The sequence below is a fragment of the Ornithorhynchus anatinus genome, chromosome 17, assembly GCF_004115215.2.
Source record: "Ornithorhynchus anatinus isolate Pmale09 chromosome 17, mOrnAna1.pri.v4, whole genome shotgun sequence".
Lineage (NCBI taxonomy): Eukaryota > Metazoa > Chordata > Mammalia > Monotremata > Ornithorhynchidae > Ornithorhynchus > Ornithorhynchus anatinus.
Window position 1 is genome coordinate 3,442,207 of NC_041744.1, and position 24,596 is coordinate 3,466,802.

General features: G+C 51.6%; 1 protein-coding gene across 2 annotated transcripts in view; it reads right to left on the minus strand.

Moving 5' to 3' along the window:
* Window positions 1-24,596, minus strand: part of HIP1 (huntingtin interacting protein 1) — a 70,343-nt gene that overhangs the window by 32,568 nt on the left and 13,179 nt on the right. Inside the window, exon 1 of one of the 2 annotated variants that reach the window (XM_029081957.1) lies at window positions 8,169-8,245. The exons of the other annotated variant lie outside the window; for it this stretch is intronic. Within the exon in view, the coding sequence (XP_028937790.1) occupies window positions 8,169-8,186 (18 nt within the window). The 5' untranslated portion in view covers window positions 8,187-8,245. Of the gene's footprint in view, window positions 1-8,168; window positions 8,246-24,596 lie in introns of those variants that run through there. 2 annotated transcript variants of the gene reach the window in all.

The window sequence follows — 24,596 nt, forward strand, 5'->3', positions numbered from 1 at the left end:
GGCCTGGGACTGGGAGATGCTGTGAGGAACGGGGGGTTGGGGGTCCACTGACTCCCTGAGGTCAGGGTTGGCTGAATCCCCTGGAAGGCAGGTCCCCACCTCCTAACCCATCACCTTCTCTCCTGTTTTGTTTTTATCATATTTACTATGTGCCAGGCACCGTACTAAGTGTTGGGAGTAGATCCAAGCTAATCAGATTGGTCACAGTCCTTGTCCCACATGAGGCTCAAGGTCTTAATCCCCATTTCACAGATGAGGTAACCATGGTCCAGAGAAGTGACGTGACTTGACCAAGATCCCGCAACAGACAAGTGGCAGAGCTGAGATTAGAACCTGGGTCCTTCTGAATCCCAGGTCCGTGTCGTAGCCACTAGGCCATGCTGCTTCTCTTCCTGGTGGCTTGCTCCAAGCCCATTGGAGCCCCCGAGGTCTCCCTCCCTCTTCAGGCAGGAGTTCGGGTTGTGAGGTTTGAGGGGCAGCTTCTCTTTGGGCTCTCTAGAGGTGGATTTTATCATCTCCTTCCCCCTACACCCTCCAGCTGCTCCCCACACATGCCATTTCCTGGCTGGAGACAGAGAGATGATGACACTTCCTCAGAGGAGAAGAAACGGGTCACTGCTCTCACTTCTCCTTTGTTGGAGGTGAGGCCAGTTTCTCCCAGGGAAGGGGGAAAGGAGAGGGCCTTGTGTTGCCCAGAGGGGCAGGGGATGGGATGAAGCGATCCAGAACGGGCTGCTGGGAGGCTAGACCAACCCTCTCCCCCAACCTGTTTGCATTCTGTCCCACTTTTAGGCCCTGAATTTCCTTCCCCCAGGAACCCAAAAGAACTCAAGAGTAGTAGAGCCACCTTGTTTCTTCAATTTCCCGCTGAGCCGCCAGGGAGAAATCCCAGCAGCCCCTAGGGGAGCGAGGAGGACAGGAGTTGGGGAGAAGAGGGAGACGGGCAACTTAAACTCCACGTTGACCTCCATCAGGAGTATTTACTGAGCGCCATCTGGGTTCTGAGCACTGTACTCAGCGCTAAGGAGAAGAGTCTGTGAAGACGAATTGCAGGGAGAGGATTAGCAGATGGCAATCCAGGGGCTAGGGGACAGAGTCGCCCTTGGCCTCCAAAGCCTGCGAGAACTGGGTTCTAAACCTAACACTGCCAGTTGCCTGCTGGGTAACCTTGGGCAAGTAATAATAATAATGATTATAATAATTGTGGTATTTGTTAAGCAGTCAAGGATTGTACTAAGTGCTGGGATAGGTAAAGATAATCTGTTTATTGCTGTATTGTACTTTCTCAAGCACTTAGTACAGTGCTCTGCACACAGTAAACACTCAATAAATACTCCTGAATGAAGGAGTAAATGAATAATCCAGTCAGACCCAGTTCCTGTCCCACAAGGGGCTCACAGTCTAAATGGGAGAAAGAACAGGAATTGGATCCCCATTTTTCATATGAGGAAACAGGCAATGAGAAGTTGTGACTTTGCTTTTCTCTAAGCAGCGTGGCTCAGTGGAAAGAGCCCGGGCTTTGGAGTCAGAGGTCATGGGTTCGAATCCCTGCTCGGCCACTTGTCAGCTGTGTGACTTTGGGCAAGTCACTTAACTTCTCGGTGCCTCAGTTACCTCATCTGTAAAATGGGGATTAAGACTGTGAACCCCACGTGGGACAACCTGAACGCCCTGTGTCTACCCCAGCGCTTAGAACAGTGCTCGGCACATAGTAAGCGCTTAACAAATACCAACATTATTATTATTATTATTATGCCTCAATTTCCTCATCTGTAAAATGAGCCCCGTATGGGACAGGGGCTATATAATAATAATAATAATAATGGTATTTGTTAAGTGCTTACTATGTGGCAGGCACTGTTCGACTTGATTGTATTTACCCCAGGGCTTGGTACCCAGTAAGCGCTTGATACATACGGTAATCACAACTAAGGAACACTACAGTTATTATTACTATCATCATTATTAGCTCTCTCCCACCCTGCTTGAGGAGATCCAGGGAATGTGTCCATTAAAGGCATCTTCAGTCTTTAGCTCCACTGGCCGGCCCGGACATCTATTCCGAGCTTCAGCTTTGGCTGAGGGAGTGGCGTTCTAGGCCTTCTCAACTTTCTTGATATTTATAGTTTTAATTCCTCCAGTTTGAGAGAGGCTAATCTTAACCAGACACTTGGAGGCCAGAGGCTTGCAAGTTGAGACTTAATCATCATCACCATACTAGCGGTATTTGTTAAGCACTTTACTGTGTGCCAAGCACTGTGCTGAGCCCTAAGGTGGATGCAATACAATCAGATTGAACCCAGTTCCCGGCCCACATGGGGTTCAGAGTCTAAGTAGGAAGGAGAACAGGTACTGACTCCCCACTTTTCAGATGAGAAAACTGAGTCCCGGAGAAGAGAAATGACTTGCCCAAGGTCCCCCCTGCAAGCCAGTGGCAGATCCGGGAGTGGAACCCAGGACACAACTCCCTGGCCCGGGCTCTTTCCAGTTGGCCCCGTGGCCGAACCTTTTCCGGGAGATTCTGAATTCCCATGTGGCTCAAGTCCACCTTCCCCCAGCTTGGGGTGTGCAGTTAACTCCTCCCCTGGGCATGGCTGGGGTACAAATCTGGCAGTCCTCGGCCAATCAAAAACCAAGGCCAACATCCCCTGACCCCTTTCTCCCGCTCCAAGTCTTCTGTGGCCAAACACCTCTGCTTGGGGAGCCTGGCTCTCCTCAGACGTGTGCATTATGGCTATCTCACTTGTTATGTGGGTGTTATGGCTATTTCTCTTGCTCACTGGATAAAAACATTCCCTCATCTCTCCAGCACCTTTTGATCTTCGCACTGGGGGGAGGCTTTTGTTCTGCCGGGGCATCTCTGGAAATGCCGATGCTCAGCCAGTGCGGTGGAGGGATGCTGGATTTCCCTTCTATCTTGACAAAATCTCCCGGATAATCGCCTCCGGCTCTGGGCCCTCTGGGCCTCCTCTCTCAAATCCAACCGACCTAGGCCTTGGACGTCAACAGCTTATTAAAGGCCGTGGGACAGTCAGGTGGACAGACTCTGTCAGAGAAGAATAGGCTTCAGAGAAAGCGGGGGACACAGAAGTCCCCAAGAGAGATCCAGTGGGGCTCAGGACCTCTCTTCAGGGCCCGGAAATCTCCAGGCACCGGGGGGTTGAGGTGACCAAAGGCTGATCTCAGCACTCTTGACTTCTGTGGATGACCCTAGCTTGATTCTTCTGTCAGGACTGCCTGAGAGCCAGGGTTGGGGGTTCTGAAAAGCCTTTTGGTGGAGGCCAATGGGGAGACTTTTAATAATAACAATAATAATAATTATTATTACGGTATTTCTTAAGGGCTTACTGTGTGCCAGGCATTATACTAAGCACTACGGTGGATACAAGCAAATCGGGTTGGATTCTGTCCTGCATGAGGCTCACAGTCTTAATTCCCATTTACAGGTGAGGTAACTGAGGCACAGAGAAGTTAAGTGACTTGCCCAAAGCCACACAGCAGACAAGTGGAGGAGCTGGGATTAGAATCCATGACCTTCTGACTCCCAGGCCCATGCTCTATGCTGCTTCCCATAGAAAGCACCTCTCCCTGGTTATCTTTCACTAGACTCCAGGTTTGCTTGCCCGTTGTTGGCTGAGAAGCAGCATGGCCTAGAGAAAATGGTACGGGGCGGGAAGTCAGGGGAGACCTGGGTTCTAGACTCAGTCTGCCCTGCTGTGTGACCTTAAGCAAGTCACATGACCTCTCTGAGCCTCACTTTCTTCATCTGCAAAATGGGGACAAGATGCCCTCTTTATGAGCCAGCCCCATATAGTTCAGGATCTGTATCTAAGCTGAGGCCCTATGTCTCCACAGACTGTAGGCTGTACTCTCCCAAGCGCTTAGTACAATGCTCTGCACCCACTAAGCGCTCAATAAATATGACTGACTGATTGACTTATTGTAGGTACGGAATGTGTCTGCTAACCTTGTTGTATTGTACTCTCCCAAGCGCTTAGTACTGTGCTCTGCACACAGTAAGCGTTAAATAAAAACCACCGATAGATTGTAGAAAGCGCTTAGTAAATACCATAAAATACATGTGGACGTTTATCGAAGACCCCCAAATTCACATCACCGCTCCCAATAACAGTCCGGGAACACAGTTCCTTACCATTTCTACCGAAAAAAAAAAAAAGTCCCACCCAAGCCATCAAGTGTAACCACCGGAATTCTGAACTTTGGCTGGCCTGACCCAAAGGTTTAAAAAATCTCCGGCCTGCAGAATCTGCCTGGACTCAAGCCCTCCCACCCAGCTTGAGCCTTAGGCTTCTCTCTAGTCGCTCCCTCACATCCAAACATTCCAAATAGAACCTAGGGAACAGGAGATCCGAGGAGGCCGAGTTTATCCTGATTCTTTCCGGCTCATTGCTTAACTCCCTCTGGACCCTGAGATTGGGGTTAATTTGCCCATGGGCAGAAAGAGTGCTCTTCTGAGATGGGGGCGGGAGGTGCCACTCTGGGCTGGAACTGCTCCAGTCCTGGCGTCAAGGAAACAGATGAGGAGGTGAGGGATGGGAGTGGACCGGAAACGGCCCCTCTCTGCCTTTTGCCAAGAACCGTCTGGCCCACACCCATTCGAGTGGCACTAATGGAGAGATTGATGGGAGGGTGAGAGAGGACGCCCACCTGCTGAGGTATCTGCCCCTCGCCCGCCCTGCTGGGCGGAGCCCGGCAGCCATTTTAGCATGAAGGAATTCGGTTTTGGGCCGTGGCCCCGACGGTCCGCTTCTGCTCTCGTCGCGTGGGAGCCGTGTGGGCCTTTCGGTCTGTTCACGGGCCCGGGAGGTGGCGGCGGGCACCTCTTCATCCCGTCCGGCCCGTCGGCCACCTGCTGTGCTCTGATGGCAGACGGCCCCCTTCGGCCGCCCCCCGCCTGTCCCCATCTCTGTTTCTCCACAAGGGACCTATGGGCACGGGCACAGCTGGCCGGCCCCGAGGTGAAAGGACACATGTGAGGGGGATGGGCTGTAAGCTGATTCCTCTGGACCCATTCCGACGGCTGCGGGGGGGTCAGAACTTACAGCCTGAGAGAGCCCTATCAGGGCTGGACCTGCAAGGGCATCTCTCTGAGCCGCCGGCACGGCTCTCTGGGTCAGGAAGGAGGGAGGGGAGGAGGGAGGCAGCAAGACTTCTCGATGCTGCCGAGAAATATCCATCACATTCGAACCGACCGAGTGTCTGGTTCGGCCCACCCTGGCATTTCAAAAGGCAGTTGGCATTAATGCCAGACCCGTGGAGCCTTAAGGAGCACTCCCTTTGAAGAAGGAAGGAGATGGGAATGGGGGTGAGGGGCGGGGGGCGGGGGAGGAAAGAGTTTAATGGTTAGAACGGGGCTAGTGGAGAGAACACAAGACTGGGAATCAAGAGTCCCTCTAGACTGTAAGCTCACTAAGGGCAGGGAACGTGTCTGCTAATTCTGTGGGGACTGTACTCTCCCAAGTGCTTAGTAAAGCGCTCTGCAAATAGTAAATGCTCAATAAATGCGATCGATTGACTGTTCGGATCCCGGCTTTGCCAGTTGCTCGCTGTGTGACTGTGGGCAAGTCACTTTACTCCTCTGGGCCTCAGTTACCTCATCAGTAGAATGATACCTGTTTCCCCCTTCCCCTTAGGCTGCGATCCCCATGTGGGACAGAGACTGCGTCACATCCACCCCAGCACATAATAGGCGCTTAGCAAATGTCACAATTAGTATTATTATCATTGTTCAAACTTAAGTTCCATCTCCAGCCCCGATACCAAGTGATGTTCATCCAATCATCTGCCCTCCCACCCTCGCCAGCTCTCCACCAGTGTGGGCTACTGGGACAACAGAGGGGAGGGGACAGTCAGGACTCCAAGTCACACCCGTCTATCTCTTGGAGAGCTGGCCCCAGTAGCACTGATTGACAGACCTCTCATTTAACCTCTTACTTATGGAAGTGGTGTGGCCTAGTGGAAAGAGCATGGGCTTGGGAATCAGAGGACCTTGGTTCTAATCCCAGCTCCGCCATCTGTCTGCTGGGTGACCTTGGACCAGTCACTTCGCTTCTCTGGGCCTCAGTTTCCTCAGCTGCAAAATGGGGATTCAATACCTGTTCTCCCTCCTTCTTAGACTGCTCCCCACTCTGTGAGACAGGGACTGTGTCCAACCTGATTAATTTGTATCTACCCCAGTGGTCAGAATAGGGCTTGAAACATAAAAAGCACTTAACAAATACCATAAAAAACCCAACCCTTCTCCACAAAAAAACCCTTCTCAATGCCTCAGTTTCCTCAACTGTAAATGAGGATAAAATCCTTCTCCCTCCTACTTATACTGTAAACCCCATGTGGGACAGAGACTGTATCCGGCCTGATTGTTCTGTACCTATCCCAGTCTTTAATACAGTGCCTGGCACATAACGTTTAACAAGTTCCTTAATTATCATTATTATTATTATTCATCTACATATTCTGGATTCCTTTCTGTTCCACCTGCAGATGATTTTACGTCTGTCTCCTCTGCTAGACCCTCCAGGACAGGAATCATGTCTACTAGTTCTACTATACCATCCCAAGCGCTTAGTACATTGTTCTGCACACAGCGGGTACTCAAAAAATACTGTTGATTGAATGAGCGAAACACAGGCTCTGTCCAAATCCCTTAGTCCTGCCCGGAGAGTGGGAGGGGAAAGCCTAGGTTTTCTTCTCCTTGAATAAACTGCGGGCCCACACGTTCTGGGGAAATTGAGGTTGGGGAGGATTTGTTTTCTCTTCCACCTCCGGCCATCTTGCATGTGCTTGGAGGGGAGAGATTCCGCCCTAGTTTGGTCTTGTCTCTGGAGCCATTGGCTACTCTGCTTGGTCCCCGTTCACAGAGTCCTAGAGACTGAGAGCAGGGATAACCGAGTCCTCAGAGAGCAGAGCGGGGAGGGGATTTCCACCTCCAAGACCTGATGGCAGGGAATCACCACACACACACACATACACGAAATACACACACATCGCTCCCCCCACCCCTGGACCCCATCCACCTGCATCCTCCGTGGGCTGCCTGCACCCTGGAAGAGGAGGAGGATGGATCAGACTGGACCCCGGATCCCTCACAGGCAGGACCAGAGCCCTCTCCGGCCCACCCCTAGGAGCTGTCAGTTCGGACAGGGGGCTTATAGGGAACCAAGGTCGGAAGGCCAGGAAACCCGCCGCCCCCGGATCAATCCGGTGGTCAGTCAGACACCAACCGTAGCCAAGCCAAGCGACCGCCCAGGCTCCGCATGAGCCCAGGTCAAGGGCGCCTGGGCCTGGGCCCTCAGTAGTGTCGGCGGCCGAGGGGTGAGGGACCCCGACCCGATGGCTTCTACACCTGCTGGTTCCCGGAGGCGGGGAGGGTGGGTCATTCATTCAATTGTATTTATCGAGCCCTTACTGCATGCAGCAGATCACTGTACTAAGCATTTGGAAAGTACAGTTCAGCAACAGAGACAATCCCTGCCCACAACGGGCTCGCAGTCCAGATGGGGGGAGAGAGGCATCAAAGCAAGTAAACGGGCATCAGTAGCATCAATATAAACAGAATTATAGATATATGCACATCATCAAAAAATCAAAACACACCCGGTCAGGGGACCCCGGCCGGGGTCCCAGGGTCATCCCTGAAGGGGCCGGGGCTGAGGGCGATCTTTGAGGTCGCTGCGGATTAGGGTTGGGTGGGTTCTACCCTCTTGGCACCGAGCTCTGGCGGAGGGCACCCCGCATCCTCGTTCTCACCTGCCGGATCGGCTAAGGAGCCCTCTCCCGCGGCTCCACTTGGCCTCTTCCAGGATTCGGGGTTCCCTCTGCCCCCCTCCCCATCCCCTCCTAACGACTCCTGTCCGGCTGGCACACCGGGCAGGGCCGGGACCGGGGGGGGGGGACGACGGGGGATGGGGGGCAGGTGGTTTGGAGGAGAGCTGTCCCCCATCCCTCTGGCCGGGCAGTGGGGGAGGAGGGGAGATCCCGATGCCCAGGATGGGGGGGAAATCCATCATTCCAGGGTAGCCCCAGCCTCCCTCCCCTCGACCCCCTGCCCCCCTCCCTCCTCCCCAACGCCGCAGAAATGGGGAGGAAAGTTTTCGTGCTTGGGGGCAGGGAGGACGCCGCCGGTCCGGCCGGGGTGGCGGGCTTACCATCTTGCTCCCATCCATGGTGGAGGCTGCGCCGAGGGAAGGGGAAGGGGAAGGGGAAGGGTCCGGGGGGCGGGGGTCCGGGGAGGAGGGGGCGGGGGCTCAGCGGAGCGGCCCGGCCTGCGGCGAGCCCCGGGCGGGGGAGGGGACGGGCCGGGGGCGCCGCGCCACGGCCCCCGGCCAACCCGCCCCCATGGCCCAGCCCCGACGCACCCCAGGCCACGGACCCACCCCCGGGCACGGGGCGGAGGAGAGGGAAAAAATCGATAATAAATACAAAAAATAGAAAGAAAGGAAAAAAGGAAAAAAAAACCCAAAAAATCCCAACAACGGAGGGTGGGCCTTGGCTGGAGCCTGCAGCAGGCACGGCGGCCCGCCGGGGAGTGGGATCGGAATAACAAAAGATCCCTTTGCCCTCCTAAAGCCGGGGAGGAGAGGAGGCGGTTCACCAGTCTGTGTGTGTGTGTGTGTGTGTGTGTGTGATTGACGTTTAGGAAGTGGGGGGCGGGCTCTGCAAGGGGGTGGGCACCGGGGGCCACCTGCTCCCGCTCCCCGGCCTGGGTCGTACACTGGGCTTCACTGATGGACAGACCCCCTCCCTCCCCATCACCCCCGCCTCCGGTTTCTTGCGGCCGGGGGATGCTGGGGGAGGCTCATTTCTGAAGCAGACTTCTCAGGGTCGGGGTGGGAGGGGCAGGATGCCCCGGCCGCCCCCACCCCGAGTGTTGACCTCGTTCCAGGCGAGCAGACCCATCTTTCCCCTCTAGGACAGAGTGCCCCTTCCCCCAACCTGGTGAACGGCGTGGCTGTTGTTGTTCGTGGTGTCTGTGAAGCGCTTAATATGTGCCAGGCGCTGTACTAAGCGCGGGGGATGGATACAAGCGCTTAGTACAGTGCTCTGCACATAGTAAGCGCTCAATAAATACTATTGAATGAATATAAGATGACAGGGCCGGACACACTCGCCGTCCCACTTGGGGCTCCCAGACTTAATTCCCATTTTACGGCTGAGGTCACTGAGGCACTGAGGAGTGGTTTGCCCAAAGTCACAGAGATGACAAGTGGCAGAGCGGAGATTAGAACTCAGGTCCTCTGACATCCGGGTGTGTGCTCTTTCCACTTGGCTGCCCTGGGGTGAATACCCCAGGCCCTTGTCCCCATTTGAGGGGGCTGGTGGATAAAACTCTCTGGGGATGGGGAAGATTTCTCTCCCCTATTAGATCCATCGATCGATCAACTGTATTTGTTGAGCACTCCCTGTGTGCAGAGCACCGTACTAAACCCCTGGGAAAGTACCATATAAAAGACTCGGTACACACGTTCCCTGACCACAACGATCTCACACTCCAGGGGGATGTAGGACCCTTGAGGCCAGGAATTCTGTCTCCTACCTCTACTGCACTCTCCCAAGTAGAGAAGCAGCGTGGCTCAGTGGAAGGAGCCCGGGCTTGGGAGTCAGAGGTCATGGGTTCGAATCCCAGCTCTGCCACTTGTCAGTTGTGTGACTGTGGGCAAGTCACTTAACTTCTCTGTGCCTCAGTTCCCTCATCTGTAAAATGGGGATTAACTGTGAGCCTCACGTGGGACAACCTGATTACCCTGTATCTCCCCCAGAGCTTAGAACAGTGCTCTGCACATAGTAAGCGCTTAACAAATATCAACATCATTATTATTATTACACTTAGGGGCCTTGCACTCAAGAGGTGCTCAATAAATGGTAGATTGTATATATGCTGTATAGGATACTATATACTATAATAGTATATCTGTCCATACTAGTACAGTATTAGTGATTGATAGAAAGTACTGAAGAAGTGTAAACTGTTTGGGATGGGTATCTATGGGGGGCTGAGATCAGGAATGTGCCCCCATGCTAAAGGTTGGGGGCGATGGGATGGAATGAGCAGGAGGGTGGCCATCTGGATCGCCAAAGAGCTTAGTCACCAGCCCCCTCAGGCAGAAGGCTCCAGGGGTGACCAGGTCAGGCTTCCCAAGGAAGCCTCTGGGAGAAAAGATAGAAGAGGTAGAAAGCATCAGAAGCAGCGTGGCCTAATGGATAGAGCCCTCTGAGGATTAGGCCTCAGTTCTAATTCCGGCTCTGCCATGCACCCCCTGTGTGACTACAGTCAAGTCACTTGACTTCTCTGGACCTCAGGTCTCTCATCTGCAAAATGGAGACCCGACACCTGTTCTCCTTCCTATTTAGACTGTGAGTCCCAAGTGGGACCTATCTTGTATCCATTCCAGAGCTTATTACAGTGTTTGGCACAACAAATACCACAATTATTATTAGTATTTTTATTATTATCATTCACCACGGCCAAGACCCTCACCTCTCAGTAAACCCATCCCTACCTCCTCCTCGGTCACCCCCCTTCCCTCCCCCACTACACCCCAACTCAAGCTGAACAAACCCTGAAGAGAAGAGCCCCAGCCCAGGCTCACTGATTAACCACGTCCTTGGGGTCCAGGCCTCCCTTTTGGTTTCCTAATTCCCCAAAGGAGATAACATACGGAAAGCATTTTGGAGTTCCTTAGGGAGAAGTCCCTAAAGGTTAGTGACATTTTATTATTGTTATTCTTCGGACCATACTCCAGATACGTCTAAGCCTCCCTGATGGTTATCTGTGTGTGTGAGGGTGGGGAGGGGGGTCGGAGATGCCAGGTCCCTGCCCTTTCCACTAGGCTACACTGCTTCTCCAATTCTGTGTCCAACCTAATTTGCTTGTATCCGCTCCAGCGCTTAGAACAGTGCCTGGCACATAGTAAGTGCTTAACAAATACCATCATAATCACTATTATTATTCTGTGATTCCTTGGGATCCTCACCAAAGGGAGGAAAGAGCATAGGCCTGGGGGTCAGAGGACCTGGGTTCTAATCCCGCCTCCACCACTTCCCTGCTATGAGGTGTTAGGCAACTTGCTGAGCTTCTCTGGGCCTCAGTTTCCTCAACTGTAAAATGGGGATTAAATAGCCATTCTCCCTCCTACTTAGACTCAAGCTCCATGTGGGACAGGGATTGGGTCTTTCCCGATCATTCTGTATCTACTCCAGTGCTGAGAACAGTGCTTGGCACAAAGTAAGTGCATGTCAAATACCCCAATTGTCATTATGATTATTATCATTAGTGGGATTCAAAGACTAAACAGGCCTGGGATCTTGCCACTGGGTCTTCGAACACCCTGAACACTCTAAATCAACTCACGCTCACAACCACAGAATCCTGATGAAGACTGGAGACGGCGCCAGGCGGGGAGGGAATCTTGTAGTGACGGCAGCGATACTTCAAAAATCCTCTCCCTACACCTTCCGCCACTGAGGATGAAACTCTACAGAGACTAAAGAACCTGCCAAGATGAAATGACTTGGACTGCGTTCCAACCTTCAAAGTCACCATTGTGGTCAAAGCTGGAAAGAATAGGAAAGTTTCAAGATCTGACAGGAGCCCCGCCGAGACTCACTGGACCTAAGGTCCACATGGAGTTTTTCCACCACCCTTGGAGCTGTGAGGAAATCCCTCAGGATTTCCCAGAAGCCACCAACCTTCACCTTTTCCCCGTAGGAAGTCTGAGAGTTAACTGCGAAGGCTGTCATTGTCCGCTTCTTGCAATCTGGACGTTATTTTAGTAACGGTCTCCCCTGCTAGATTGGAAGCCCTTGGAGGACAGGAATCATCATGTCTACTAATCATGTCTACTGATTCTACTGCCTTTCCTAAGCACTTAGTACAGTGCCTCGAGCAGAGTGCTCGATAAATACTATCGATTGATCTTTTTTTCTCTGTTACTGGACAATTCCTAGCCAGGTTCTTTCTATCTTGGTTTCAGCAGAAAAGTGTTGCTTACATGTATCCTCAGAATCATCTCACAGTAGGCACTCAATAAATGCCACTGATTGACTGATTAGACTGCAATTGCAGAGAAGCAGAGTGTGACCGAATGGACAGAGCACGGGCCTGGGAGACAGAAGGGCCTAGGTTCTAAACCCGATTCCATCACTTGACTCCTGTGTGATCTTGAGCAAGTCACTTCACTTCTCTGTACCTTCATTACCTCCTCTGTAAAATGGGGTTGAAGGCTATGAGCCTTATGCGGGACAGGGACTGTGTCCAACCTGACAACCTTGTGTCTATCCCAGTGCTTAGGACAGTTCTTGGCACATAATAAGCGCTTAACAAATGCCATATAAAAAAACCTCAGCAGATGCAGAAACACCATCAAGGTCTTCACGTAAAGCTTTCCTTTATTCTTGAAGACATTGTTTTTGTGTCTTCGGGTGCGGGAGTGGCTGAAATGGCCACCGTCAGGCCATCAAGCTCTCTGCCCAGCATTTGTGATTCTTACAAAAATGTTCAACACCATTAGATGCCAGCTGATACCTCAGCTCCATGGGCCCTCACATCTCATAAATAAATATGGCTACCCCCAGACGCTCTCCAAGACCCCAAGTGCCCTACGAGATTACGACTGTCGCCCCAAGAGCCTGGCTGTGTCAGAATTAGGAGGGATCCTGTCCACCTCTCGCTCCATCACAAACGTAAAATTCCTCAAGTAGCAAGAGGTGTTAGAATTTGGTTCTCCAGGAAACTCTTCCAACTCAACAGACTTTGAGGGGCATCGAAACCCTTGGAATCAGTCATCAGTGGAGCTGTCAGACGTGAATGGTTGTGCTTTGGAAGCACACACCCAAGGGGATATGTAAATAATTACAATCCTGCTTGCAGAATTACCAAAGCACTATGGACGTAAAGAAAGTCAAGGTTCTGAACCAGTCTGCAATCAGGGAAGCCTTACACACAACCGAGGACTTTCATCATGGAAGCAGAGGTGAAAATGGTCACTGGATTCCTGTGACCTGACAAAGAAGAGAACCTGATCAAGAAAGCCAGAAAACCTCTGCGACACTGTCAGACACAGAGTGGCACCAACTAAGGATCAAGCCCCGGGCCAAACCGAGTCTACAAAATAGTGGTAGGGTCCAGCTTCCTATTTTAGGGCCTGTCTCCCTGACTAAATTGACAGCTCCTTGAAGGCAGGGAACACATCTACTAATTCTTATCCTATCTCAAGCGCTTAGATCCAGTGCTGTGCACCCACAAGTCACTCAGTAAATACTAATGATTACTGATCGGCATCTTGGAGACCTCGACCTACCACTGCTGACACATCTGCCTTTTCGAGCAGTTTCACCGGCGTTGCCTAGGGGCGACTCGAGAACACTGCTGATGAGATCCCAGAATGCAGTTAAGGCCACCTCCATGGAAGAACTGAGAAAGAAATGCAAGTGCACAGCGAAGGGCGACGTTTCAGCACACATGGTGTGCGAGGGACCACTAAATGCACACCAGCCTTTTCAGCTGCTCTCCCCGGGGCCCCGGGATGAGTTCGCCGTCAGTGGCGTCATCTTTCCAACGAGGACAACCAGATACCGAGTCTAAACAAAGCCGCGGCCCACGTTAGCCTGGGGACTCAAAGGAGGTGCCAGCTTCCGGGGCTATTGTTCACGAGGCTGGCTTTGGGCAGTTTCCCAAGCCTTTTTCTTCCTACGCCTGAAAAGAAGAGCTCCAAACAGAGGAGAGGCCGGGGAACCAACGCAACAGTTTCCACAGAGGAGGGGAACGTATGTGACTGCAGCTGTTTAGAGCTGCTCCAGGTGGAAAACCTGGTAGGGGGAAAAGCTGATTGGCAGCATCTCCCTGTTCCCCCTCAGCTCTGCTTGGGCATCTAACCAGGTCCTGGGGCATGTGGCAACAGTCCTCCTGACCTGGAGGGGGGCGTTCTCAATGGTATTTACTGTGTGCACAGCACTGTGCTTGGAAGAGTACAACATAGTTGGCAGACATATTCCTTGCCCACAAGGAGCTTGCAATCTAATAATAATAAGTAATAATAATAATAGTGTTTATTAATTGCTTATTTTTTGCCCAGCCCTGCACTAAGTGCTGAGGTAAATTCCTCAGGTCCCACATGGGACTCACAGTCTAAGGAGGAGGGAGAACAAGTATCGAATCCTCATTTTAGAGATGAGGAAACTGAGGCACAAAGGACCTGAATCCCAGAAGAGGTTGGAGATGCTGGGGCCTGCGGTGGGCTTTCTGGCATAGATCCCAGGCTTTGAGACCAGGGGAATTCTTTTTCCAGGAAAGGATGAAGGGAGAAGGGGGAAGAGAGAAGGATCCATCAGTGGTATTTATTGAACGCTTAATGTGTGCTGAGCACTGTACTAAGCTCTTGAGAGAGTACACTCACTATAACAGAGTTGGTAGACATGCTCCCTGCCCACACGGAGCTGACAGTCTAGAGGGGCAAAAGGAGGAAGAAGGAGAGAGAAAGAGGAGGAGAGAGAGAGTTGGAGACGAGGATAGAGAAAGGGGAGGAGAGAGAGAGAGAGAGGCAAAACCCCAAACCTTCAAGAAGCCGCTCTATCTGACTATCATGAGGCAGATGAGGAAAACCAGTCATTTGTTGGGAACTGGCCTCCTCACTGTCTCCTCCTGCATCCTGCAGCCCTTTAAGGGTGAAAATTGGCTGTTCGGTGCATATGGAGGTATCTAGACAGGCTTAGGGCTAGTTGCGGGGGAGAGGGTGGACTAGCCAGGGTGGCTAGGAAGTGATGGGAGTGGCTAGGAGAGAGTGGACAAGAGGATTGGAGGGGTCTGTGGGGCGCTGGATTGGCTAAGATGGGGAAGCTGCACTGGTGAACGGTCTGAGGAAAAGTTGAGGGAAGGCATGAGTCACTTTAGGGTGGCACATCATAAGCACTTAACAAGCACCATTAAGAAGAAAAGTTACAAAGATGCCACAACTGCTCAATGGTAACCTGCTTTAGGATGACGCGACTGACATTTTTTATTATTATTATCAGCACTTACTAAGTGCCAAACACTGTTCTAAGCACTGGGGTAGATACAAGTTTATCGGGTTGGACAGTCCCTGTCCCGCATGGGGCTCGCAGTCTAAGTAGGGGGGAGAACAGGCATTATGTCCCTATTTTACAGATGAGGAAACTCAGGCACCGAGAAGTGAAGTGACTTGCCCAAGGTTACACAGCAAGCAATTGGCAGTGTCAGAATTAGAACCCAGGTCCCCTGACTCCGAGGCCCGAGCTTTTTCCTTTACGCTGCCTCTCATTACTATGAAGCAGCATTGCCTACTGGATAGAGCCCAGGCCTGGGAGTCAGAAGAACCTGGGTCCTCACCCTGGGTTTACCACTTTGTTGGCTGGGTGATCTTGGGCAAGTCACTTCACCTCTGAATGCCTGTTTCCTCATCTGTAAAATGGGGAGTGAAACTGCAAGCCCCATATGGGACAGGGGCTCTGTCCACCCTGATTGCCTTGCATCTACCCCAGTGCTTAGAACAGTGCCTGGCACATAGTAAGCTCTTAACAAATACCATATTAAAAAAATACGGGGACTGCTCGCTCCATGGGGCGGAATGGAGAGTCCCAGGCCGGGGGTGCCAGCCTTCAGACAACACCCGCAGCTGGAAAATTGAGAGCATTTTGTCGACGGTTGCCGGGGGGGCGGTGGGCAGCATCCAGGACCCTTGATTCCGAGGCGGAGAGATGGCCACAGTGCTGCTGGCCGCAAGGCTTGGAGGACTATGGTGGCACCGGAACTAGAAACGTCCGCGGCCTCGTCACTTCTCGTGCCATCCTCCTCGGTGGAAGAGATCGAGGGCCCCTTCCGGCATACCCTCTACAGGCCCCATCGTCATCACCGATGGCATTTATTGAGCGTGTACTCTATGCACGGCTCTGCACTAAGCGTTAGGGAGAGTACAGTACAAGAGAACTGGTAGTCACGTTCCCTGCCCGCTCCATCGCCTGTTGCATCTACCAACTCTACAGTATTGTTCTCTCCTAAATTCCTAGTGCAGTGCTTGGCACAAAGTAAGCGCTCGATAAATACCTTCGATTGATTGACTGAGTCTTCCTCCCACACTCCCTCTTTCCCGGGATCCTGTTCTCCCCATCTCCCCCACCCAAAATAGCAGATCCAAGGCAAAAAGGATCCAGATTTGCCAAGTTGTGGGGTTGAGAGGGTCGGGATGGGGGGATGAGGAGAGGGAGTCCTATCCCCGGGGGGCCCAAGGAGATTGGGGGCTAATTGCCTGCTACTCCTGGGGTGATGTCTTTCCTGTTGAAGATGACGGGCAGCCAGCCTAATTCCATACTATTATAGCATTACAGGAAGCCAGCTTTGCAGTGTTGTCAATAGACCGAGATTTAAGGCCGGGAAGGTGGTGGTGGGTGGGGGGCATGGGGGAGAGGAGGTGGGCGGGAGGGGGGAAGAAAAAGCACAAAACAAACCTTCCAAAGCCTGTGCTATAATTATTGACTCTCTGGGAATTTTTAGACTCTCATGCATCCCACACATTTTTTTTTTAGAGTCTCGGCATGGGCTTTGTATAAAGTCATACAGCAGAGGGGAACCTTCTTAGGGGTTGGGGGAGAGAATAGAAAGGATGTTAGGGAGGGTGTCAGGGAGAGTGCAGGGAGAAGGGGTAGTCTACCGACTGCTCCCTCTAGACCATAAACTCATTGTGGGCAGGGAACGTATCTACCGACTCCGTTATGTTGTACTCTCCCAAGCACTTAGTACAGTGTTCTGCATACAGTAAATACTCAGTAAATACCACTGATTGATCGCTCTTTCCACTAGGACACGCTGCCCTCTAATTGATCTTTACTTCTTTGTTTTGTGCTTCCCAAGCATTTAGTACAGCTCATTCCAGGGCCCTGCAGCCAGGGGATACTCAATAAGTCCTATTTCTACCAGTCTTGGAGCCGGGAGCTTCCCCAGCCTGAATATCTCCCCACCGCATCCCCTCCCAGGTCGGTGGGACTCTCCCAGCCCTCCCTTTCCCGTATGTCGGTAATTCGATTATTACCATGAATTATTCAGGAAGCCTTTAATGAGAGAATGAAAGCCTCTGGCAATTTCCTTTCACATCCCTGTGATGCAGTCTCCAAGAAGCAGCGTGACCTAGTGGATAGAGCTTGGGCCTAGGAGTCAGAAGGACCTGGGTTCTAATCTCTACTCCGCCACTTGTCTGTTTTGTGACCTTGGGCAAGCCACTTCACTTCTCTGTGCCTCCATTCCCTCATCTGTACAATGGGGAAGAAGTCTGTTTGCCCCATATGGGACAGGGACTCTGTCTAACCTAACTTGAACGTACCTCAGTGCATAGTGCAGTGCCTGGCACATAGTGAGCGCTTAACAAATACCATAAAAAAAGAAAAGAGGGGGTAAGGCTGAGAAAATACCTTTCTGGAGGGAAGAGCTGGCTCCCTGAAACTCCCAGGGAAGAGATGTTAGGCTTGTGCCCCTTTGAGATCATTGCTGAGTCCAGGAAGCCCTCCACCCTTGGGTCTTGCAGAAGCCTGGTGGTGGAGGGGCCTGTTGGATGTACCCCATCAGGGCTTCCATCCTCGCTTCAGGATGCTGAATCTGGCCCTCTTATCCCAAGAAATCTGGAGACCTCAGCCAGCTCACTCGAGACATGCCTGCTCTCTTGCTACACATTCCCTAGACCGTAAGTTCGTTTTGGGCAGGGAACCAACTCTGTTAATATTGTATTCCCCCAAGTGCTTAGTCCAGGGCTCTGACATAGTAATAATAATAATGATAATGATGGTATTTAAGCACTTACTATGTGCCATACACTGTTCCTGGGTAGATACAAGGTCATCAGTTGTCCCACGTGGGGCTCTCAGTCTCAATCCTCCTTTTACAGATGAGGTAACTGAAGCACTGAGAAGTTAAGTGGCTTGCCCTAGGTCACACAGCAGACAAGCGGCGGAGCCGGAATTAGAACCCAAGTCCTCTGACTCCCAAATCTCTGCACTTTCCACTAGGCCATGTTGCTTCTTTTAAGTACCCAGTAAGTACTCAATAAATATAACCGACTGATTGACTGATCACTGGGGATCGTGCGCACTGTTTTCCATGGCTTTCTTGCTTAGAAGCTAGTGAGTTCTGGATTTCACTCCCAGGGTGCCAAGCTACCTTGGTGAAGCAGTTGACTTCCTTAGCGGGGTGACATCCCAGTGCTAAAGCCCCCAAATGATCTCCAGTATTCCCAAAAAGAAAAAAAACCATGGGCACTGATCATTGTAATTACAGCATTTATTGAAGGATTACTATGTGTCAAACGCTCTGCTAAGCACTGGAGTAGATACCAGGTCATCAGATGGGATGCAGTCCTTGTCCCCCACGGGGCTCGCGATTCAGGAATCAGAAAGTGAGAGGTGAGGAAACTGGGCCCCAGAGAGGTCAGGTGAGTCGTCCGTGGTCACACAGCCGGCCAGGGGCAAAGCGGGATGAGAAGTCAAGCCTCCAGTCCCGTTCTCTGTCCGCTAGGACCCCCTATGGGGGCAGCGGGAAGACCGACCAACCAGGCCGAAGCACCGAGGCCTCGTGCGAAGTCACGGCAAAGGGCGTGAGGTCCCAGAGCCCCCCAGATGTGCCCAAGGGTGGGCAGTGGGTGTTATATTGTACCCTCCCAAGTGCTTAGTACGGTGATCTGCATACAGTAAGTGCTCAATACATAGGACTGAATGAATGAAGGGGAAAAAAAAGAATAAGAGAGGTTCAGCCCAGGGACTATTTCCAGCAGCAAGCAAGTTGGCACCGTTCTGCCAAACAAGGAATGGAGAGAGGTTGAGGAGGAGGGGAGAGGGAGGGAGGAAGGGAGAGAGGGAGACACCCTCTGCCTCACTGTGAGCCGCTGTGCTCCTTTCTCCCTGCCTACTCTGCAGACACCTAAAACTCCTGCTGCTTACTGCGGGGCCACGGGATTAAGACCACCAGAGAGAACTGCCCTCGTCCAAGTCATTCATTCAGTGGTATTTACTGAGTGCTTACTGTGTGCAGAGCACTGTCATAAGCTCTTGGGAGAGGACAAAATAACTCAATATAACTGGGTGGAGCCAGGATTAGAACCCAGGGGGTTTGACTCCAAGGCCTGTGACTCCAAGGCTTCACTTGATATTTGCTTCACTCCCAGCACTTAGAAACATATCGCTTTACTTGCCCATTTCCCCCAACTGTAACTTAATGTCCACCTTCCCCACTAAATTGGAAGCTTCTTGAGGGCAGGCATCATGTCTGCCAACTCTATTCCACTGTACTCTTTCAAGCGCTTAGGCGAGCTGAAAGTACTCAATGCCACTAATGGATTGAAGAATGATTTATTTATCTATTTATATTCATGCCTATCTCCCCCTCTAGACTGTGAGCTCATTGCAGGCATGAATGGGTCTGTTGTTATATTGTACTCGCCCAAGGGCTTAGTATGGTGCTTTGCAAACAGTAAGTGCTCAATAAATACGATTGAATGAATGAGTAAATGATTATGACTGTTGATAAAGCATCTGTCTTCCCAGACCCAAAAAACTTCTTTAGAAGTCTAGACTGTAAGTTGGTTGTGGACAGAGAAAGTGTCTACCAACTCTATTGTACTGTACTTTCCCACACATTAAGTACAGTGCTCTGCACACAATAAGCGCTCAATAAATACCATTAATGATGAGGATGATGATGATTAGAAGTCCATTCCTTTGCTCCGGTTCGCGGGGGCTTCGGAGTGATCAATTCTCAGAAGCGCCAGGAGCTGCCAGTTTAGTCATTTTTGTGCCACCCTGAGCCCACCTGCCAGTTTCATGTCTGCAACCTCCTCTTGCCCCCCTGCAGCTGAGCCTTCCGAGCCGGCCTTGGGCCTAGCTCTTCTTATGTTCAAGCCTTCCCTCGTCGCCAAACCTCAAGACTCCAAACTCCAGACTTCTCAGGAAATGATGTCAACTGGACCGGGACAGGGTGTGCAAGGGGAGAAAGAACATTCCAGAAAATCTGCGATAATCTCGTTATCTGCGAGTAGGTCGGAGTCAGGCAGGAACCACATTCGAAAACCAGGCGAGGGAGGTCACCTCTTCTGAGGTAGGGGGACGGGGCCAGGGTGGGAAGGTGGGATGGGGTGGGCCTGACCCCTGGGTGGGGCGGGAGGAAATTCAAGCAACCGAGGTGGAAACTTTTTTATGAAGGGAGCCTTGTTTAAGGAGCCACCTTCGAAGTCCAACTTTGGTTTATTTGAAAAGAAAAACTTTCCAGTGCAGATGTGCCCGAGAGAGAGAGCCCAGGCCAAATAGGTGGACCTGGGAGGAGGGGCCGGACGGTAAGTGGTGGAGAAGTTAACAGGATGACTCAGAGAGAGAGCCAAGGCATTTGAGATCTTGGACGGCTTCTGAATCTGGGGGTCGCTTTGGGGAGCTCAGAGAGAGAGAAAAGTTTGGACTGTAAGCTCCTTGCGGGCAGGGAACGTGTCTACCAACTCATTCAATCAATGGTATTTATTGAGCACTTGCTGTGTGCAGAGCGCTTTACTAAGTGCTTGGGAGAATATGACAGAGTTGGTAGATATATCCCCTGCCCACAGCGAGCTCCGTCTAGAGGGGGAGACAGACATGAATATAAATGAATAAATTACAGATAGGGACATACGTGATGTGGGGTTGTGGTAGGGGTGAAAAAAGGGAACAAATCACAGCAAAGCAGAAGGGAGTGGGAAAAGAGGAAATGAGGGCTAAGTCCAGGAAGGGCTTTTGGAGGAGATGTGCCTTCAGATAAAGCTTTGAAGGTGGGGAGAGTAATTGTCTGTCAGATGAGGGAGGGAGGGCGTTCCAGGAGATGGGCGAGAGGTCGTTGGCGAGATAGATGAGATCGAGGCACAGTGAGTAGGTTGGCATTAGAGGAGTAAAGCGTGTGGGCTGGGTTGGAGTAGAAGAGCAGCGAGGTAGGAGGGGGCAAGGTGATCGAGTACTTTAAAGAACTCTGTTATATTGTACTCTCCCAAGCGCTTAGTATGGTGCCCTGCACACAGTAAGCGCTCAATAAATGCAGTCGGTTGGGAGAAAAGGGTGGGCTTCAGACGTTTGGACTGCCTTGAGATGGGGAAAAATGGATCGCCCCCACCCATCCCATGTGCTTCAACGATATGGAAGTTGGTTACAAGCTCCAAACTTAGAGGGCTTCCCCGGACAGGGCCCTGACCCTCCTCCCCTCTGCTCCTGAGCTTTTACCTTCCCCTCCCAGCTCTCCATCTTCAAAGCATTAAGGTCACATCTCCAAGAGGCCTTCCCTGATTAAGTCCCCTCTTCCCCAGGCTCCCTCTCCCTTCCGCGTCTTCTATACGCTTGGATCTATGATCTATGGCTCTATGGACATTTGATGTTCACCCCATCTCGAACCCCACAACACTTTATGTACATATCTTTAAATGATATGTTATAAATTATGTATTTATATCAATGTCTGTCTTCCCCTCTAGGCTGACAGCTAGTCTTGGACAGGGAATGTGTCCACTAATTCTGCTGCACTGAAGATGGTGCTCTGAACTTAATAAGCCCTCAGTAAATACCACTGATTGATACCTGAGTGCTTAGCAGAGTGTGTGGTAACGTGGTAAGTGCTTAACAAATACCACTATTATTATCATTATTATTTAGTGTTTAACAAATACCCCAATTGTTATTAAAGGGCGCTCTGCCAGTGGGGACAAGATGCCCCCTTGCTCTAGACCGTAAGCTCGTTGTGGACAGGGGACGTGTCTACCAATTCCGTAATACTGAACTCTCCCAAGTGTTTAGTCAGTACCCTGCGCACGGTATGCGCTCAATAAATACCATTGACTGGCTGCTCGCTTTCTCCAGGGAAAAGGATGCGTCCGTTTAAAAGGCTCTGCGTTCCGTGGACAGAAAGACAGCATGACGTTTAGAAAGTTGATTCTAAACACAAAGACCCAGATTCAAACGGCCTCATTTCTATGCATCTGCCGATGAGATTAACAAATAAATACATAAGGGCGGGCGGTGGTGGTGGGGGGAGTTGAGGGGATATATTTGAGGGGCCCAGTGCTGTCCATACAGAACAGGACAACAATGGGAGAAACTGCAAGGCCGGCCTGGCTCCTCTCTCCCCAAAGGCTCTTTGTTAGCTGTGCTTTCGCCTCCTCTCTGTTTGGTAAATGTTTAATGTGCTCTCGGCCACGGAGGTCCACGGCGCGCGATGCCAGCTGCTGGGATGGAGGGGGCTAGCGCCCAGAGGACCCGCGGGCCTGGCTTTCCCGGGGATGAATGAGGTCGCTGTGTGGAGGGAGAGCGGGGCTGCGTGATGGGGTGGGCCCCTAGGCCCCAGGAAAACCACACAGGCCACTCCCAAAGAGTGACAGAAAAGAGTGACACAGAGAGAGTGTGTGTATGTGTGTGTTTGTGTGTGCGCCCCAGGCTGGTCAACTGGAAGGGAGAGAGGAGCACGTGCAGCTAGACTCATGCTTGGGTTGTTGATGAGAGGCCCAGGAGGCGAGGAACACAAATCTCAGCACAGGGCAAAAAACCTGACAGCCAACTCACCTGCCTTCCAAGTAGCCGGTTTTCCTAAACCTTGGGCGGCCGAGTCAGGCAGGTGGGTCATCTCGGGGAGGGCAGAATAATGGGACCATTATTCCAGGATCCCTATCAATCACTCAATCATATTTGCAGAGCGCTTACTGTGTGCACAGCACTGTCCTCAGTGCTTGGGAGAGTACAATATAACAGAGTTGGTAGACATGATCACTGCCCACAATGACCTTACAGTCTAGATGGATTCCTATCTCTCCTTTGGTACTCGGGGACTAGTTTCCCCCTGGTCTTATTCTTCTCTTTTAGGCTGGGCTCTTCTCCATCATCAGTGGTATGTATTGAGCACCTAGTATGTGCTGAGCACTCCACTATGTGTGCCCTAGGGAGCTGCCCTCAGGAAGCATAGAGTCCAATGGCGAAGGCAGGCAGACACAAACGGGTCTATCTTCAGAGTGAAAAACAGCATGCCCTAGGGGAGAGAGCACAGGCCTAGGAGTCAGAGCCCTGCGTTCTAATCCCGGCTCTGCCATTTGCCTGCTATGTGACCTGGGGCAGGTCACTTCACTTCTCTGGGCCTTGGTTTCTTCTCCTATAAAATGGGAATTAAAAAAAAGCTCTTCTCCTTCCCAATCTGTGAGCTTCGTTTGGAACTTCAACCGTATCCGATATGCTTATTCTGATCCCTCCCCAGTGCTCGGCGCCGCGCTAGACACATAGTCAGCACTAAACAGAGACCTCAATAATGGTTATTAGTATTATAATTGTCTCCAGAGCTGCCAACTCAGAGCCAGAAGGAAGACAGTAGAGGAATCCTCTTCCAAACACATAGTTGAAGGGGGAGAAACTCCAGTCTCTTCCCCTTCAGTCTCAAATAATAATAACAATGCCGGTATTTGTTAAGTGCTTACTATGTGCCAAGCACTGTTCTAAGCGCTAGGGTAGATTCAGAGTAATCAGTTGTCCCAAGTGGGGCTCACACTTTTAATCTCCATTTTCCAGATGAGGTAACTGAGGCACAGAGAAGTTAAGTGACTTACCCAAGGTCACAGAGCAGACAAGTGCTTAGAACAGTGCCTGATTTATAATAAACGCTTAACAAATACCATCATCATCATCATAATAATGAGTGGCAGAGCCACTTGTCAACACCACCGACTGTTTGAGTGACTGGAGAGGCCTTTGCTTTGGTTGCGCCTCTCACCGGCAACTGTGCCAAGCCCCTTTTCCGCTGAAGTCTGCTCCGCTTTCTATCTACCAGATTGATTATTCCTTTCTACAGGAACCGCATTCCCCGGCCTCCCCTAAATCTTCATTTGACTCCAGGCCATCTGGCCGACGGGCCGAGCTGAGCCAAGTCCCCTAATCCTCCCCGCACCCGTCTGCTCTCCCTGCCCCACGCCCCCTGCCCGGCTTCCCGCTGGCTGGGAGGGCAGCTCTGAGGCAGGCAGTCATTCAGTCAGTCAATCGTATTTATTGAGCACTTTCTGTGGGCAGAGCACTGTACTAAGCGCTTGGGAGAATGCAACAGAACAGACACATTCCTGCCCACAGCGAGCTTACGGTCTAGAGGGTTAGAAGGACATTTATATAAACAAATAAAATAAAGATATGGACATAAGTGGTGTGGGGCTGGGAGGGGGGATCAATAAAGAGAGCAAGTCAGGACGACACAGATGGGAGTGGGAGAAGAGGAAAGGAGGGCTTACTCAGGGAAGGCCTCTTGGAGGAGATGGGCCTTCAATAAGGTTTTGAAGGTGGCGGGGGGGGCGTCACTGTTTGTAGGATATGAGGAGGGAGAGTGTTCTGGGACAGAGGCAGGACGTGGGCGAGAGGTCGGCGGTGAGATAGATCAAGTACAGTGAGAAGGTTGGTGATAGACGCAGGAGGAATTGGCGCGACGAGGGCGGGATAGTGAACCCCAAGACTGCTCAGCTCGCAGTGGCATCGAAGGGGCTCCGCAAGGCCCGGGCTGGGGCCAGGCGGGGCTCCAGGGCCGAGGAAGCATATCTCATTCCCGTTGCCCTTTGCTC